Here is a 17,794-nt window from a genome sequence, read left to right as displayed (position 1 = left end):
ATCCTTTGAGAAGATGGATGCGTTGACTACTTGTGTTACTTCATAGGGCAAACATGTTTCCTGTAATAATAGCTATTATTGTATTAAACTTTCCAAGTCTATATGGAAGGAGTTTGTTTAACCCAAGATAAAATGAATAGCTATGTCCGGGATTCCTTTCTGTGCATGATGATTTGAAATGCCCCTCCTCCTTTGCTCAGAAGCCATAGACCTGAAGGGGGACCCCAGGCAATGAAAGCCTGTTCTTTCAACGTATTTAATGAGGGTGCACTATTACCAGACATTGAGCTGAGGATGGGGATCTAACAGTAAATAAGACTTCTGACCCTGCCTTCTTTGAAAGTGCTTGGTAATGTGGAGGAGGCACATTATGAGTACACACGCAATTCCATAAACAGCAATTTGCAGAATGTGATTGTTGCCACAACAGAGAGGAGATGGGGCCCTTTTCATATTGGGGCAAAGAAAGGACCCTGGGGGTGGGGAAGCAGCCACCCAAGTGCATTTTAGAAGGCCACAGCTGGCCTTTGAAGGTCATAAATGTGTGGCACTTACTGTATTTGATAACTAAATATGTACCATCTGTCCCAAAGAATTTCAGTGAAATGTTACAGAAACCCTGAGGGGGACTGATAGTTGATGACTGTCCAAAGAGGAACATGGGGGTGGGGGAGAGAAAGATAGCACAGCAAATTTATTAAACAAATACCAACACTGTTTTACTTATTCATTTATAGTGAACAAATGGTCCAAAGGCCACTTTAATAAATGCAAGATCATTTCTCTTGCTATTCCATAAAACATTCTATTCACAAGAGATACCTCCATAAGGAAATCTCTAGTCATACTGTTACTTTATAATTATTGCAGGCAATACCATTTGGGTTAAGGAATGAAATAATCTTTATAAAATTAGTTTCAGTTTTGAAATTCTACTTACATTGTTAAAATTTATTGCAGTGAGTGGAGAATTTGGCTTTCCTGTAGCATACCTCTATCAGAAGACTCCCAATTTATGTTCTTATTCTTTTCTTTGTGCTAGTTGAAATTTGTTTTTTATCAGTGGATTAGATTCCTTAAATAGAAATACCTAAAAGACATATGCACACTAACAGATGCAGATTTATAGCAGAAATAACAGATTTCAGTGTCTTTCAAGAACATATAATTTATCCATCCAACCATCCAATTTGCATTTATGGAGGCTACTAAACAAATGGGCCATGTACCCTGGTTGTGCTGGCCCCTTGACTGAGTGAGCATGGATAGTTCATTTCTCTCCTCCTTTCTCTTCTCCTCCCCCTCTTTCTTTTCTCTGTCTCTCTCTGTCTCTCTCTGTCTCTCTCTGTCTCTCTCTGTCTCTCTCTGTCTCTCTCTCTCTTTCCCTCCCTCTCTCCCTCCCTCCCTCTCTCGCTCTCTCTCTCTCTCTCTCTCTCCCCCCCCCCCCCCCGCTCTTCCTCCTCCTCTCCCTCCCTCCCTCTCCCTCCTAGTACTTGCACATTCACTGTAGCAATTCCCTGAGAGGCCAGTAAGAAATGTAACTAAAACCCTTAACTTAAAGAGCAATTCAAAATTATTCAGTCAATGTGATCAAATTAACAATTAATTAAAAAAGTACACCATATGGCTTGTATATAATCCATGGGAACCCAAAAGAAAATAAATAGAATTCATTACCCTAGCAAAGCTTAGTTAAGACGTGCTTATAGTAGACTATTTGATTCCTTGTATACTAGTTTAAAAGCATAAAGACTATAAAAGTTTTGTTCAAAGGATAATAGACTATAACTATATGTACAAAGACTTGTACAGGGCCTGAATTAAACAAACTACAAATTTTTATTTTATCTTACAAAATTTTATTCTTTAAAAGTAGTTGTACAAAAGAGGTACAATTTAACAAAGCAGTTTATGAATACAACGTGTCTTGATCAGTGTTCCGCAGTTCAGCTTTCTCACCTTCCTTCTACCCATCCTACCCTTTCCTTAATTTTTTGGTATATATGATAAATTCTTCACTGCATTCTCTTCCCTTCTCATCATTGCTCTACCATTCTCCCCTTGGCCCTAGCCCTGGTATTGTATGTACCCATTTCTTGGTGGTGATTTTGTTGGGATTTGATCTAGTGTTTCTAAAAAATTATACTATTTGAGCTCTCTGTAGAATCTGTTATACTTCAGTTAATTCTTTTGTAACCACTTGCAAACCACTTAGCAAATTTACTTATGTATAGGCACAGTTTTTCTACTAGAAATGAGGGAAACCTTTGTTTCTCTGAGTCTTGCTTCAGTTAATATAATTTTTCCAGGTCTTTCCAGTTCCTTACACATAGTAAGGATGATTAAAATTCCATTGTGTATATATAGCACATCCATTGAGGGGCATCTGAACTGATTCTGTAGCTTGGCTATGATGAATAGTTGCTACAGTGAACATGGTTGTACTGGTAGCTTTACTGTAATCTTGTTTATTCCCTATTGAATAAATGCCCAGGAGTGAGATTGTTGAATGACAGGGTAGTTCTTATGTTTATTTTTTTTGAGGAACATGCACACTGCTTTCTAGAGTGATTGAACAAATTTATATTCTCACCAACAGCCTTTTGGCTGCATCCTTGCCAACTTTTGTTATTGTTACTTTTCTTGATAGTGGCCATTTTAACTGGAGTGAGGAGGTTGCTGTTTCATTAAGGGCTTAACTTTTTGTGTCAGTTGTGGAGCTTGAACTCAGGGCCTGAGCACCGTCCCTGAGCTTTTTCCACTCAAGTCTAGCACTCTACTGCTTTGACCCACAGTGCTACTTCCAGTTTTCTGGTTAATTGAGGATTAGTGTTTCATGGGCCTTCCTGCCCTGTCAACTTTGAACTGCAATCCTCAGACATGAGCCACCAGTGCCTGGTGAGGATTTAATTTTTAATTCTCTTCCTGCGGTACTTCCTGAGATTCCCGAGCTCTTACCAATACAATAGAGGGCAGTCATTGAACCTCTTGTCTTTTCTGTCTCGTGTTCATTTTCTTGATGATCTTAGCCAATTTGTCTGCTGGCAAATTTAGAATTTTATTTCCTCTAGCAAGACACAGATTCAACTGCCTACTCAATATCTCACTGACATCTCAAAGTGAGCTCCTTATTTTCCCCTTAGAATCTGCTCCTCTCATCATCTCTCCATATCTGTAAATGACAACCCTATCCAAATAGGTATCCAAGCCATTCTGTTGTCATCCTTCACGCCTCTCATTTTCCCACACCCACATCCAATCTGTCAGCAACTCTACTTACTGTACCTCCTAAATTCCTTTTGAATCTGGCTACTCCTCACCATCATCACTATTCCTACCCTAAGAAGTCACTCAACTCTTAGGTTCTGTCTCCTCATCCACCTGGGGATATAGTCAGTCAGTGACTTAAGGACTCATGTTGGGATTAAAAACAATCCATGTGGGGGCCGGGAGTTTGGCCTAGTGGTTAAAGTGCTTGCCTAGCATGCATGAAGACCCGGGTTCGATTCCTCGGTACCACATGCATAGCAAAAAGCCAGAAGTGGTGCTGAGGCTCAAGTGGTAGAGCTCTAGCCTTGAGAAAGTCCAAGGATAGTGCTCAGGCTCTGAGCTCAAGCCCAGGACTGGCAAAAAAAAAAAAAATCCATGTGAAGAACCTACCATAGGACTGAGCAAGTTGCTAGTGCTCAATAAAGGTTAGCTTTTATCATGATTCTTGCCTTTTGTTTTCTAGGTTGAAATGGGTAGGATGAGGTCAAAGGGAAAGGGTTAGATGAAGAGAAGAAGGGATGAAGAATGCAGTCAAGCCTGGACGGTGGTGACTCATACCTGTAATCCTAGCTAGAAGCTGAGATCTGAGAATTAAGGTTCAAAGCTAGCCTGTGCACAAAAGAACATGAAACTCATCTCCAATTAACCTCCAGAAAATGGGAAGTGGGGCTTGGCTCAAGGACTATAGCCTTGAACTGAAGAGATCAGGGACAACACTCAGGCTCAGGGGTAGGGTGGTAGCCTTGAGCTGAAGAGCTCAGGGACAGCCAAGTTTAAGCCCCATGACCCCCTCTACCCCCCAAAAAAGTAAAAATTCAATGTATATCCTACAAAACAGGAAAGGGTGGATTGGGAGGGATAGGTGAGATTGCTAAAAGGAGTGACATCACTCAAGATGCATTCTGTTCATGAACTGCTTTGTTGAATGGCAGTGCTTGTGTACAACTGCTTAAGGACAATAAAAATATGTTTTAAAAGATTTGACTAATAGGGCGGGGAGTTTGGCCTAGTGGTAGAGTGCTTGCTTAGCATGCACAAAGACCGGAGTTCGATTCCTCAGTACCACATACATAGTAATAGAGCACTAGGCTTGAGAAAGCCCAGGAGCAGTGTTCAGGCCCTGAGTACAGGCCCTGAGTCCAAGCCCAGGACTGGCAAAATAAATAAATAAATGTTTCTACAATAGCAACTGGGCTAATAGCCATCACTTGTACAAAACAGCCTCATATATTTACCTGTGGCACCACTAAATCTATTATCCAACTAGTTTTTAGTAATTAAAGAGATTCTAAAAGTCCTCAACATTAATACCTTAGTTATCAACAGTGTGTACAATACATATGAATTACATAGGAAACATCTCTAGTAAGTACTAAAGTGCATAAATTAAACACATGGATTGAATCTAATTATTGGATTGCTCCAATAATTAGAAAAATGTTTTCAATTAGCTACTCTTTAATGTAATGACTTTCCTAACATAGGGGAAGATAGTATTTGAGTAGATAAGAAAAATATTGCTCTAATTTTGTAAATGGGTACCAAAACACAAAGGTTCAATGCCTATGTGCCTCTTATCATATAAAATAATATTTATCAGAAAGAACTTCAGGGGCCGGGAATTTGGCCTAGTGGTAGAGTGCTTGTCTAGCATGCACAAAGACCCAGGTTCAATTTCTTGGTACCACATATATAGAAAAAAAGCCAGAAGTGGTGCTGAAGCTCAAGTGGTAGAGCTCTAGTCTTGAGAAAGTCCAAGGACAGTGCTCAGGCCCTGAGCTCAAGCGCAGGAATGGCAAAAAAGAAAGAAAGAAAGGAAGGAAGGAAGGAAGGAAGGAAGGAAGGAAGGAAGGAAAGAAGGAAAAGAAAAGAAAAAAAAGAACTTCAGGAAATAGAGATTTTCTTTATCGTTATAGTTTTGTTTTCTTTTCTTTCTGTTTTGTGTGTTTATTTGTCTGTCTTTAGGAGCGCAAGGTGGTGAACAAAAATGGAGGGACAAAAAATGAACAAATTCAGCAGTTGAACTCACTAGACACTATGTTGAAAAAGAACTGTACAACTTGTGGGTGGGGACAGGAGGGAAAAGCTGGGAGAGAGTGAGGAAAGGGGTGACATTGTCCAAAAAGAAAGGTATTCTTTATGAAACATTGGTCACTGTGCACCTCTGTACATCACCTTTATAATAATAACTTAAAAATTAAAACATTATTGGTATTTGTAGGGAAATAGATGAATCTAGAGTGAGACAAGTCAAGACCAAAGGCACATGATATCCTTAATATGTGGCTATTGGATCCAAACAGTACAAGAGCGAGGACTCACTATTTGCATACCCAATGCTATGGACATGGTATTGGAAATATAAACATAACTACATAGACATAAAAATTTATGACTCTATAGACATAATGTTTTATTACATAGATTAATATGTATCTATGAATACAAACCTTCAGCCTAATTTTAATTATGTTCTAAAATCTAAGTGCCAGTGATTGTATATAGAGATTCCCTTCTTGAATACTTGTTTAATATGTCATTTGAAATATGATGTAAAAATCAATGTTAATAAATTCTTTAATGAAAAAAATTAAAAGATTTTCAGAAAATATATTTGTATTCTATGTCAGTAATTCTCTCGTAATTTTGTGTATATACCTATACTCATATATACACATTTATACATAAAATATCTATTATGAACGAGCTAATGAAATATTATGAATGAGCTAATGAAAAAACAATGGTGAATTGTTTTTAGTATGGGCTTCTTGAAAAAAAAATTGGTTGAGTATAAAAACTAGGTTGGGGGGGGCGCCGGGAGTTTGGCCTAGTGGCAGAATGCTTGCCTAGCATGCACAAAGACCAGGGTTCAATTCCTTGGTACACCACATACATAGCAAAAAGCCGGAAGTGGTGCTGAGGCTCAAGTGTTAGAGTGCTATCCTTGAGAAAGTCCAAGGACAGTGCTCAAGCCCTGAGCTCAAGCCCAGGACTGGCAAAAAAAAAAAAAAACAACTAGGTTAGGGCTAAGTATGGCTTTTTTAGTAGAGCACCTGTCTAGCAAGTGACAAGGATGTGAGTTCAAAACCCAGTATTACAAAAAAGAAGTTAGAGAACAATGAACTGGAAATGTTTTAAGGTGTGGAGGGGACAACCCTAATATGAAATTTGTAGTTGCCTTGTGCCCATAATTAATCCTATTTTGTGTTACTCATAGAAGGGTAGACACAATGTCAACAAACTTGAATAACTTATTGCAAGCAGAAGTTCCTTTGTAATTATGACCTCCATCGCTGTCTGCTGTGAGATTGTTTTAGCTGATGCGGATGTATTTTATCCTCTAATTTGTATTTCCTGTTTGTTTTGTTCTGTAGGAAGTCATGGCTGAGCAAGGTTGGGAGCCCCAGTTCTCGAATTGACCGGGCAGAGTTTGCGAATGAGAAAACTATCTCTAAACTGGAGTACTCTAATTTTAGTATCCGATACTAAGGAAAGAGAAATAAAAGTTGTAGTGCTTACAATGCAGAATAACTTTCTATATTCCAAGTCTATGTTTTAGAGTAATAATTGTTGAGCAAGATTGAAAAGGGGGCACTTTCTGTTGTGTGAGCTATAGAATTACGTATGTCTAAACATATCTGTCACTGAAATGATTTTACTCAACTATATGTTCAGGTGAAACCATACTAGTCTAAGATTGAAAATGACATTATAAATTATTTTCATGTAAACATTCAAATTAACCTTGTCATGAAATGTTTAATTTCAATGAAAAATCACAACATACATGTTATTCCACTAGACAGAAAATAATAAAGTTAATCATCTATAATTATTTGTAGGCACTGTTGTCTGTGATAAATTTGAATGTTTGAAGAATAATAATTTGCTATTAAAGTTGAGTAATTCATTTTTAATTATATTTCATTAACTATGTAATTATACAAATGTGTTACCATTCAACAAATCAGTTTTACAAATACAATGCATCTTGATCAACACCAGTTGAGTAATTTTTTAGTGAAGTCTTTAAAAGATTTTAACCAGTGCTTAAATATGTGTGTTGATCAATAAAACCATACTAATAAGCATAAATAGTTAACTTTTAACATTTTGGTTAAATATGAATATAACTCCATAGTAAGCTGAACTTAATATCTTCTTAAACAATATTGTTCTATATAGTAGATAAGATGGCTAGATGAGGATAGCTATAAAATTTCATGATTTCTGTACAAAAAGCCCAAGATTTTATCAACAGTTCTCAGTGGATGACTTATAACTGAAAAAGCACTAATATTGTCCCATAAACTTGCATTGTTATTTGAGATTTTCAAATATCAATGGTAATTGAGCCACATTATATTTCAAGGAAAATATTTGTTTCTACACCATAGAATTATAAGATTGACTAAGGAAGACCTTTAATGGAAGAAAAATAAAGCTGAAGAATTTAAAATGTTGTGGATATGTACTTGCAAATATTCTCCAATGATTTCCAAATCTTGATAATACTACAAACCATGCACTAAAACTCAATTTCAGCCAACTGTGGTGATACATGCTTATAATCTCAGCTACTTGGTCAGCAGAGAGGAAGATTCTAGGTCAAGATCAGCCTAGGCCAAGGTAATATAAGACTATCTCAGAAATAAACTAGTTAAATAAAAGGACTAAAGACATGGTTAAAGTGGTAGTGTATTTACCCAGCAAGTTTGAGGCCTGAGTTCAATCCCCAGCATAGTAAAAAGCTATTTTTATGTGGAATGGGATATCTAAAACAAATTATTATGAAAATGGGGTCAGGAGGATCATTGAGATCCTGAACATTATTCTTTGTTGTTCTATTTCAAATCTTTTAGGAGTTGCAGGTGGAAATTTCACTTGTATGTATAGTACAAGAGTCCTCTGCTGTACCTCTCTAGTGCAGGCTTCTCTGCCTGCTGCACGGGGAAAAAGGAGAGGAGATGAAGGGCAGCCTGAGTCTGTTTGGAAGTTCATTTCATTGATGATGGTAAGGGAGATGCCAAATGCATTTCTACATTTATATAGGAATAGGGACAATGGTGCATTGCTCTATATATAAATATCTAAATAAAGGAGGAAAGGCATCATTTAACTTCCCAACTTCCACACAGGATGGCATGTAAAGGCTTCTTTTGATTTACAGAAAGTCATATTGACATTTTTCCTACACAACTTTGCAAAATAAAATCTATATTTCTCTATGTATAGAAAAGTTTAGTGGTATTTTTTAAAACATCATCTCTCAGAAGTGACATTAATATATTCCTTTTTCTTTTTTTATATTTTTAATAATTCTTTTCTCAGCTTGCTTTACAAGACAAGCACATTTGCTAGGTGAATTTGTGCCTATACAAAGTGAATCACATTAGTCAAAATTACTTAATGATTAATGCACACCTGAATTCCATTACTGGATGGAGAATGTAGATAACGACTTAGAGTAAGTGTTTATAAATAAGCAGAAAGCAGAAGAAATATAGCATCATATAAAGTGCTATGGAGACCATATAACATCTTCAGTAGTTAACTTAGTATTCTCAAATTTCATCCTGGACTCACAGTGAATTTTAAACTTACATATCATATTTTAGATGACAGCAAATCCAGACAGGTCTACTTCTGACAGAATAACTTAAATGAAAACTTAACTAATGTAGTGACCATCTGCTGGGGTCTCAACACTCCACATAACCCCACCTCCCTTCAAAAAGCAACCCAAATCCCAAGTTATGTGGTTTCTAAAGGGATATACATGGTTACTTTTACATATTTCCCCCAAACTATCTCAACATATAAAGCTCCATACAATCTTTGTGGCAGGAGGGAATGACCATCTTCTTCAGTTCACTGAGGAAGGCACTTGGAAGAGACCACATCATATGTATGTTAGGAAGGGAGCAGCCCTCCAAGCTTGAGAAGAAGTAGCTGAGTTCCATCTGCATCTGTAATCTACAGTCAAGGACCTGGGGCCGGAAGAATTCAGGGTAGATCTTTATGATAAATGACAGGTAAGCAGAAGAAAAAGGGAGCTAACAAGTGGTGAGTGAACTTGAAAATAATACATTAATTTGACTATTCTGGAAGGTTGCCATTTTTTCTTGTTTTTATATTATTAGAAAGGTGATATATACTTTTCTCTTCCATCTCCACCCAGAAGTTGCATAGTTCATTTTCAACAGTGTTGTTCACTATTTTTATGAATAAAAAGATTTAAGTTTTAAGCAGATACCAGGTTTACACCTATAATCCTAGCCACAGAGGAGGATGAGGTCTGAGGCCAAGATATAGTTCCAAGCCAGCCTGGGCAAAAAAGTCTATGAGACTTTAATTTTCAATTAACTACCAAAACACTGGAAGTGGAGAGCACTAGCTTGAACACAAAAGCTCAGGAATAATGTCCAGGCCCTGAGTTCAAACCCTGGGACTAGCACAAAATAATTTTTTAAACATGTACGTTTTGTGATGCTGTCTCACTGTGTTCGCATAGTGAAAGTTCTCAGGCTTGCGGGCTCAAGTGATCTCCCTACTTCAGGTTCTAAGGTGTCTGCCGCTTTATCTGGCAATGATGAACCTTGTCTTGTAATGGAATTTTTCCTAAGCATATATGTTGTGACTCATCATTAGAAACAAAGACAGTTAACTTACTTCTGAAAGCATGTAGCCTACAAATACAGTTTTTTCAGTAAGGTGTCTCCTAGCTCTATTGAGAAAGATATTCTCCTTCAAACAACATTCCATGAACATTTGTTCTTGTCTGAAACAAATTTATGGGTGGTCAACTTGATGAACTCGACTTGGGTTCTGAGCTCAGAAGTAAAAAACTCACAATGTGCCTTGGAATCCTGAACTACAAAGTCAAGAAGTTAGGTTTCTACAGGATTCCACCAAGCCAGTGGCTGGCCTCCTGGGGCCTTGTGCATGGTAGGCAAGTGCTCTACCACAGAATTATACTTTCAACCCTGGAATACAACTAGTTTTATAGTTTTGAATAAAACTGGGCATTGGTAGTTCATGTCTGTAATTTTAGTTACTCAAGAGGCTAAAATTTGAGTATCGATATTTGAAACTAGCCTGGGCAGAAAAGTCAATGAGACTCTAATCTCCAATTAGCAGTCAAAAAGTTAGCAGTGGAGATGTGGTTAAAGTGGTAGAGTGTCAACCTTGAACAGAAAATAATCCAAGTACAGAATCCAGGCCCTGAGTTCAAGCCCCAGGACTGACATACAATAAGACTCCAAACTTTAAACTTAGAAATTAAGAAGTCTGCCTCTTGCATAATTAGTGACTTTTTCAATGAAAAGTAGGTTATTATGCTATATGGTTTTTGTTTTTATCTTAGGGACCCTTATATGCTTTCTCCACAATTACAATATCAGTATACATTCTTGGATGGCCAAGATACTTCTTTCATTCTCAAAGCACATTTTTCTTTTATTAGTTTTATTTTTCATTTTGCACAATAGACACAGCAAGTATCAGTGAACTATACAATAAAGATATGGAATTTTTATTTCAGAACTATTCTACAAATATTCTACAAAGCAGGGATCCTAGTTATTTTACACTATAAACATAAAGGCAGAACCTCTCACCATTTTAGTGCAGTTGATGTGAATTCAGATCCTGACTGCAGAGTCAGGGAATTGGCATGAAATGAGTATGCTGTGTATTTCCTTCTTTTGAGGATTTGATTTCTGTTTGTTATTATAGGGTCAGGAGCATAGCCTAGTGTTAGAGTGCTTGCCCAGCATTCACAAAGTCCTGGGTTTGATTCCTCAGTACCATATACACAGAAAAAGCCAGAAGTGGCACTGTGACCCAAGTGGCAAAGTGCTAGCCTTGAGCAAAAAGTGTCTAAGGATATTGCCCAGGCCCTGAGTTCCAGCCCTAGGACTGGCAAAAAAATTATTAAATGAGGTGATGTACAGAGGGGGAATACAGTTTCAGAAGTCAGATGAATATATTTTTTGTACAAGTCCCTCTCCCCCCTACAGTTTACCCCTCACTTCTCCACTACAAGTTGTATTGTTCATTTTCTACAGTGTCTAGTACCGCTCGACATTGCAGCATTTGTTCATCCCTTCTCCCTCCATTTCTATATTCTCCTCCCTTACCTCCCCAAAGACAAACAAATGAATAAACAAGACAAAAAGAAAAGAAAAAAAACCTCTTGTTTCCATTTCCTGTGTTCATTTCGATAAATGCACTGCTATTTTTGAGATGCAGTATTTTCACTAAGTAGGAAAAAGCAGAGCAGTAATCTTTCCACTCTGCTGGGACAGTTTCCTGGTGGAGCAGTAGGAGAATCAGACTTTCTTTCTTCCCATTTATCCTGACTACCAATCTTCTCCATTGTCTAGAATACCCAACTCCCACATCATAGGTCACAGGAAGAGGACACAGGTCTTGGCATGATGGGCAGTCCCTTCATGTGAATGATGGAAATCCACACAAATAAAGAAGCCTCAGAACAGAGCATAGGAGAAATGGTGTTGAGGGATGCCAGTGGCAAAAACAAAATTACTAACAAAAGCAAGGAAGTGATGATCACCAAATAAGGATGATGGTTGCATCCACACTAGAGGAAATGGGTTGTGGTCCAGAAGAGGCATGGCAGGCCCCCTGAGCACCTGAGGCTCTTGTATTTTTTATTTGAGTAGTAGTTTCACAAATGTTACCTTTAAAATTATTTGAATGCTATAAAAATAGTTTATATTCTCAAACATATGATAGATTTCAATTTTTTTTGTAGGTCATGAGGCTTGAACTCAGCCTGGGTGCTGTCCCTGAGCTCTTCAGCTCAAGGCTACTGCCCTATCCTTGAGCCAAGCCCCACTTCCCATTTTCTAGAGGTTAACTGGAGATCATCTCAGGTTATTTTGTGCCCAGGCTGGCTTTGAACCTTGATTCTCAGATCTCAGCCTCCTGAGTAGCTAGGATTACAGGCGTGAGCCACTGGGCAGCTTTAGATTTCAAAATTTTAAAGGAATTTAATACACCTTAACTCTCTTAACCAAATAACAGAAAAATACTGGATTAAGGCAGATCAAACATTCAGAGGCTTTTGATTTGAAAGGAATATATTTGTGGGCAAATATTTAATAAACTGTGCCAACAGACTGTTCTTATCAAAAGGTAAATATACAAGCTTGGTACAAATGGCTCATGCCTATAATCCTAACTACTCAGAAGGCTGTGATCTGAGGATCATGGTTCGAAGCCAGCCTAGGTAGAAAAATCTGTGAGACTCCTATCTCTAATTAACTACTCAGAAAAAGCCGAAAGTGCTGCTGTCGCTCAAGCAATAGAGCATTAGCCTTGAGCACAAAGAGACTCAGACAATATCCAGGCCCTGAGTTCAAGCTCTAGGACTGGCAAAAAAAAAACAAAAAAAGTGTACAAATTAAAAGATGACTATACAGGGGCCGGGAGTTTGGCCTAGTGGTAGAGTGCTTGCCTAGCATGCATGAAGACCCGGGTTCGATTCCTCGGTACCACATACATAGAAAAAAGCTGGAAGTGGTGCTGAGGCTCAAGTGGTAGAGCTCTAACCTTGAGAAAGTCCAAGGACAGTGCTAAGGCCCTGAGCTAAATAAAGCCCAAGACTGGCAAAAAAGAAAAAAAAAAAAAAGAAAAAAAAAACATACAGAAACAAAAGAAAACTCCAGATTTACTGTTCGCAAACAACTCTTTAGCCCCAAAGAAAAAGGTATATTATCATTTAGGACAGGGGAAGTACATACCTAAGTGTTATTTGTTACAGGAAGAGACTAAAACTTCAGGAAGCATCTGCTGATATGCTCAATGGCATACAATGAAAGCTGACTTCTGGGGAAGAAAAGGTGAGAACATATGGACAGATTAAAACAATATACTGATGGCAGAGAATGAGCTGAGACACAAAGTCATCCTCCGAGAGAAAGTACACTTAAACTGAGCTCAAACTATAGTACCCAAAAGGGAAAGGGAAGAATTACAATCCACTTCGGCATGAGTAACCAGTCAAACCTCTGCACCCTGGGTCACCAGCTCAGTAAACCCCCAGGGAGTTACTATGTGGCGAAGGCCACACCATGCAGCCTCCCTTCTTACTTGACCCCATGTCTTGCTGCTCTGTCCTGTGCTCTAGCCTGCTGCTCCTACTATCCCAGCCATGCCGGACTGCAGCCTTTCCACTTTCTGCTTTCTGGAGGGATTTCTCCCATACTGAGAGATCACTCCCTTGCTGCCTTCTGGCCTTTGGGTAAATGTCTCTTTTCTGTGACCCTTACCCTGATAGCCTTCTTTAGACTGAAGCATTCACTCCCCCATGCCTCCATCAGCTTCTTTACATTCTCTGCAGTGCTTTTCATCATCTAATACTCTAGATTTATTTATCACCTTTGACCCCGATGGAAGCTGTGGAAAAGGAATTAACCTGTGTGTCCCTAGCTACCTGAGTAACACCTACAACAGTGTTTGCTGAGTAGTATGTGTGTTGAATTAAACATAAGAAAAGACTTATTATTCCCAGAGCTTAAACTAAGATGACAGAAGCAAGACTACATGTTTATCATAATAAATCAAAGATGTCAAAATCCCTCTGCAATTCCTTACATAACCCAAGCAAAAGATGATTATAAACAATAAGCAAAGAAAGTCTTTCACTCCCATCCACTGATACAGTAGCAAGTCCTTGACTCAAGGTCTTGTGGTAAACAACTGGAACACTAGATGAAAATATATGGAAAAATGGTTTTTAGACATTGGATTACATCCAGTGCAGGACCACAATTCCTGAGAAAAGGGAGTCAAACAAACAAGCCTAACAACAACCACTTTCCTACCTACAGGTAACTTTCAGACTTAGGAACAGGAAGTTGGAATTGGAACTGAGACTGGAGGTCTTGCTCTGGGCAGGGCAGCGTGGAGTCCAGGAGACTGAGGAATTTGGAAGTGGCAGGGTCCTGGAAAGAAAAATGTGCATTTTTTCTGGGTATGGAGTCATTTGTATGTACAATAATAGCCTACAAAATTATACAAATACCTGTAGGAAGAAGAAAATCTTAGCAGTTAGTAGCTCAGTCCAGAAGTAGAGTTCAGTCCTCTTTCTCAACCCATGCACTCTAAATTCTTCCATTTCTCTATGACCTCTTCATCATCACTCTGCCATAAAAATCTGCTTAGATTTAGCAACAAGAAGAATTCTTTTAATGGCTCATTCATTAGTGCTTACAGTCTGCAGTATGAATAATACATTTGAGACCTCAGCATTCTGGCTGCTAGGCTGCAGCTTAACTCTGGCTTTAAAAACAGTGATGGCATCCCATTTATTTTATTGTGTCACTAGTAGTTTAATGAAAGAATGGGAGGAAACACTTGCTCTTTTCAAATGTCAGCAAGCCTGAGTAACTGTAAATGCTTCGAGCTGTCAAACCCCAGCACATCACAGAGGTTTAGCTCAGGAGCATGTGCGCACATGGTTAGCAGTGCCAGCCAAAAGCTTGGACCCTACCAATACCTTGTATTCTACCAGGCTTTTGCCATAGGGTTAAACAAACCACTTTAGTTATCTACAGTTTTAGTAATGAACACACGCAAAGGCAAAACTGGAAAGTATTAAATACTATTATTAAGTCTGGAAGACTTAAATCTGGCTACATCTGCAGCGCTCACAATGTGATTGTAAAATAAGACATTAGGAAGCTCATGTCTAAAATGTTTAGTTGATAAACAGATGATGTTTTGGAACTGTAATCTATATAGTCTAAGTTTTAAAATTAAGGTCCAATATTATATATATAGCCTCAACATGTGAGAACCTCGGATGGCTTCCCAGGAAGTCCTTCTCCCCATGAAGAGTCACACAGCTTTCTTTCCTTTTATTTTTTTTCAGAGCTCAAGGCTACCACCCTACCCCCTGAGCCACAGCACCACTTCTAGTTTTCTAGTTGTTAATTGGAGATGAGTCTCACAGGCTTGAGTTCCGGGCTGGCTTTGAACTGCGGTCCTCAGATCTCAGCTTCCTGAGTAGCTAGGATTGCAGGCGTGAGCCACCATGCCCAGCTGGAGCTTTAATTTTTTGCACGTGGCCTTCATTTTATTTCTGGCATTGTTTGCCCAAGGGAACTTGTAGACAAGAGATGATAGCCAAGCAAGGGATGGTAGTATATGCCTGTAATCCCAGCATTAAGAGGCACCAATGGCAGGACCAATATAGCTAAGACCCTTTGTGAAACAAACAAATGAATAAAAATGATAACATAATATCAAACAATACTGATTTCATTGGCTGAACAAGAACCCAGTTCAACAGCAGAGTTAAGGAAGACCAAAGAGAACCTTCCCTCTTGTATTCTTTGTCCTCTTTTTATAATGCTATTATAATTGTATAAAGGAAACAAAATAGGTAGGAACAATAGTTTACAAGTGATTCATGAAAGCTTTATTTGCTGTGTTGTTTTGAAAAGAATGCATTGATTGGGAGGTATTTGAGGCAAGCTACACATTAATTAGAAGGGGTATACTTTTCTTTAAAAAATCTCATCTATGGTTTCTTTATAGACTTAATTCAAACTTATAGGTAAAACCTACACTTAAAAATAACAGAAACTTGGGATTGAAGGCACAGTTCAGAGTTGGTAGAGTGCTAGTACCAATCTCAAAACAGAAAGAAAGAAAGAAAGAAAGAAAGAAAGAAAGAAAGAAAGAAAGAAAATTGAACCTTAATTTTTCTCTTGATTCTTCACTTGTGTAGCAGAGTTTAAAGCATTTTTGCTCATCCAGATCAAAATAATGACTATTGTATAGCAGATCAATGTTACAATTTGAAAATGTGGCACCAGAGAGAGTCTAGAGTGGGAGCCACGTACTTAATCCTGGATTAGTATTCTTTATGTCTCACCAACCATGAAACGTAAGTGGCTGCAATTGTGTATGGTGGCATTTTGTAAGTAGATGGGGCATAGTGTGCTTCCAGCACATCACTGACTGTCGTGTTTTCCTCCATGTTACAGCCTTCATGGCCTGAGGTCCTCCAATCACCACCCACTCCCTTAACCTGGCTGTCCTTAGTCTTTCTAGTTATGTTTACCCAATTTCATACCACAGGTGTTTTTTTTTTCAAAAAAATTTTTTGGGCCGGGAGTTTTGCCTAGTGGTAGAGTGCTTGCCTAGTATGCACAAAAACCAGGGTTCGATTCCTTGGTACCACATACATAGAAAAAAGCCGGAAGTGGTGCTGTGGCTTAAGTGGTAGAGCTCTAGCCTTGAGAAAGCCCAAGGACAGTGCTCAGGCCCTGAGTTCAAGCCCCAGGACTGGCACATTTTTTTAAATTTTAAAAACATAGTTTTTTGTACCATAGTGGTTTTTATAATTATTTTTTAATTTTTTAAATTTATCTCCTATTCAGTTTTTATTGACATGATGGAAAGCAAGAAGTGGAGAAATCAGATGACAGGTTGAGAAAGAAAGAGGGAGTGATGGGGGGGAGACAGATGGGAGAGAGAGAGGGGGACAGGAGGAGACAGAGGTAGACTTATCTAAACTCAAATCTTGGATCTACCAATTTCCAGCCGGGTGACCTTAGATGAAGGGCAAGAAACAGATAAGAATGGGCAAAGTGGTAGAAATACTGGAGTCTTGCATATATTTAGCAACTACTCTACCACCAAGCTACGTCTTCATCTCTTTGATTCTTTGAGGGCCTTTGGTATGTAGCTCAGATGCCTGCTTCGAGTGCTAGGATTACAGGCATGTGCCATCATGCCTAGGCCATTTGTTTAAAGGAGATTAACAACTAATATAATCAAAATTTAAGTCTTAAAGAATTTAACTCATTTCCCTAGAGTCATAAAGTTAGGATTTAAACACAAATCTAATCCCAACATTCAGTAAGCATTAGGTTTTCCATCCCTAAGGGAAACACAGAGTGGCAATTTGTATCATCAAAGGGATCAAAGTAGATTTTATGGGCAGAAGTTGTTTAGATTAAAAGGACATTTAATGACTTTTTTAAATGTGTGGACTACTGTGTTGAACAGTTTTCATGTGTTCATAAAAATCACTGAAAAACATTACAAATGGTATACATTTGTAGGACATAAGACGGGATTGGGATGGTCAGTTTCACTCACAGAATCTCATTTAGAAGGCTGAAGTCTCAAATCAGTAAATGAAAAATCTCCTGCTTCAGTAAGAGTAGGGAATTTGTTCAGAGTACATTGTATTGTCTAATAATTTTGTATATAATTGATAATAGCCTAAAGAAAAGATTATTCAATCTCTGAAATTCTTCAGATACATGAAAAGTAGCCTTTAAATGAAACTAGCAGAGAAAAACCCTTCAAAGTGAATATAAAATAGCCTATTGATTCTTCTTTTGAGAATAACACTGCAACCTTGTTTTCAACTACTCATTCCTCAAGGGAGTATGGTGATAGCCATTCATTCGCCCAGCCTTAACTGCAGAACACTGTTTAAGTTACTGCTATGGTACCCAAGTAGCCTTCACTG

At 38.3% G+C, this 17,794-nt stretch overlaps 1 protein-coding gene across 1 annotated transcript in view; it reads left to right on the top strand.

The window, feature by feature from the left end:
* The window catches only part of Acyp2 (acylphosphatase 2), a 99,027-nt gene extending 90,515 nt beyond the window's left edge, over nt 1-8,512 (top strand). The window contains exon 4 of the mRNA XM_090336927.1: nt 6,648-8,512. Within this exon, the coding sequence (XP_090193053.1) occupies nt 6,648-6,762 (115 nt within the window). The 3' untranslated portion in view covers nt 6,763-8,512. The remainder of the gene's footprint in view (nt 1-6,647) is intronic.
* The last annotated feature ends 9,282 nt before the right edge of the window (nt 8,513-17,794 follow it).

This window comes from Megascapheus bottae, chromosome 7 (genome assembly GCF_031878675.1).
Source record: "Megascapheus bottae isolate mThoBot1 chromosome 7, mThoBot2.hap1, whole genome shotgun sequence".
NCBI lineage: Eukaryota > Metazoa > Chordata > Mammalia > Rodentia > Geomyidae > Megascapheus > Megascapheus bottae.
This window is presented reverse-complemented; position numbering and strand designations above follow the sequence as displayed.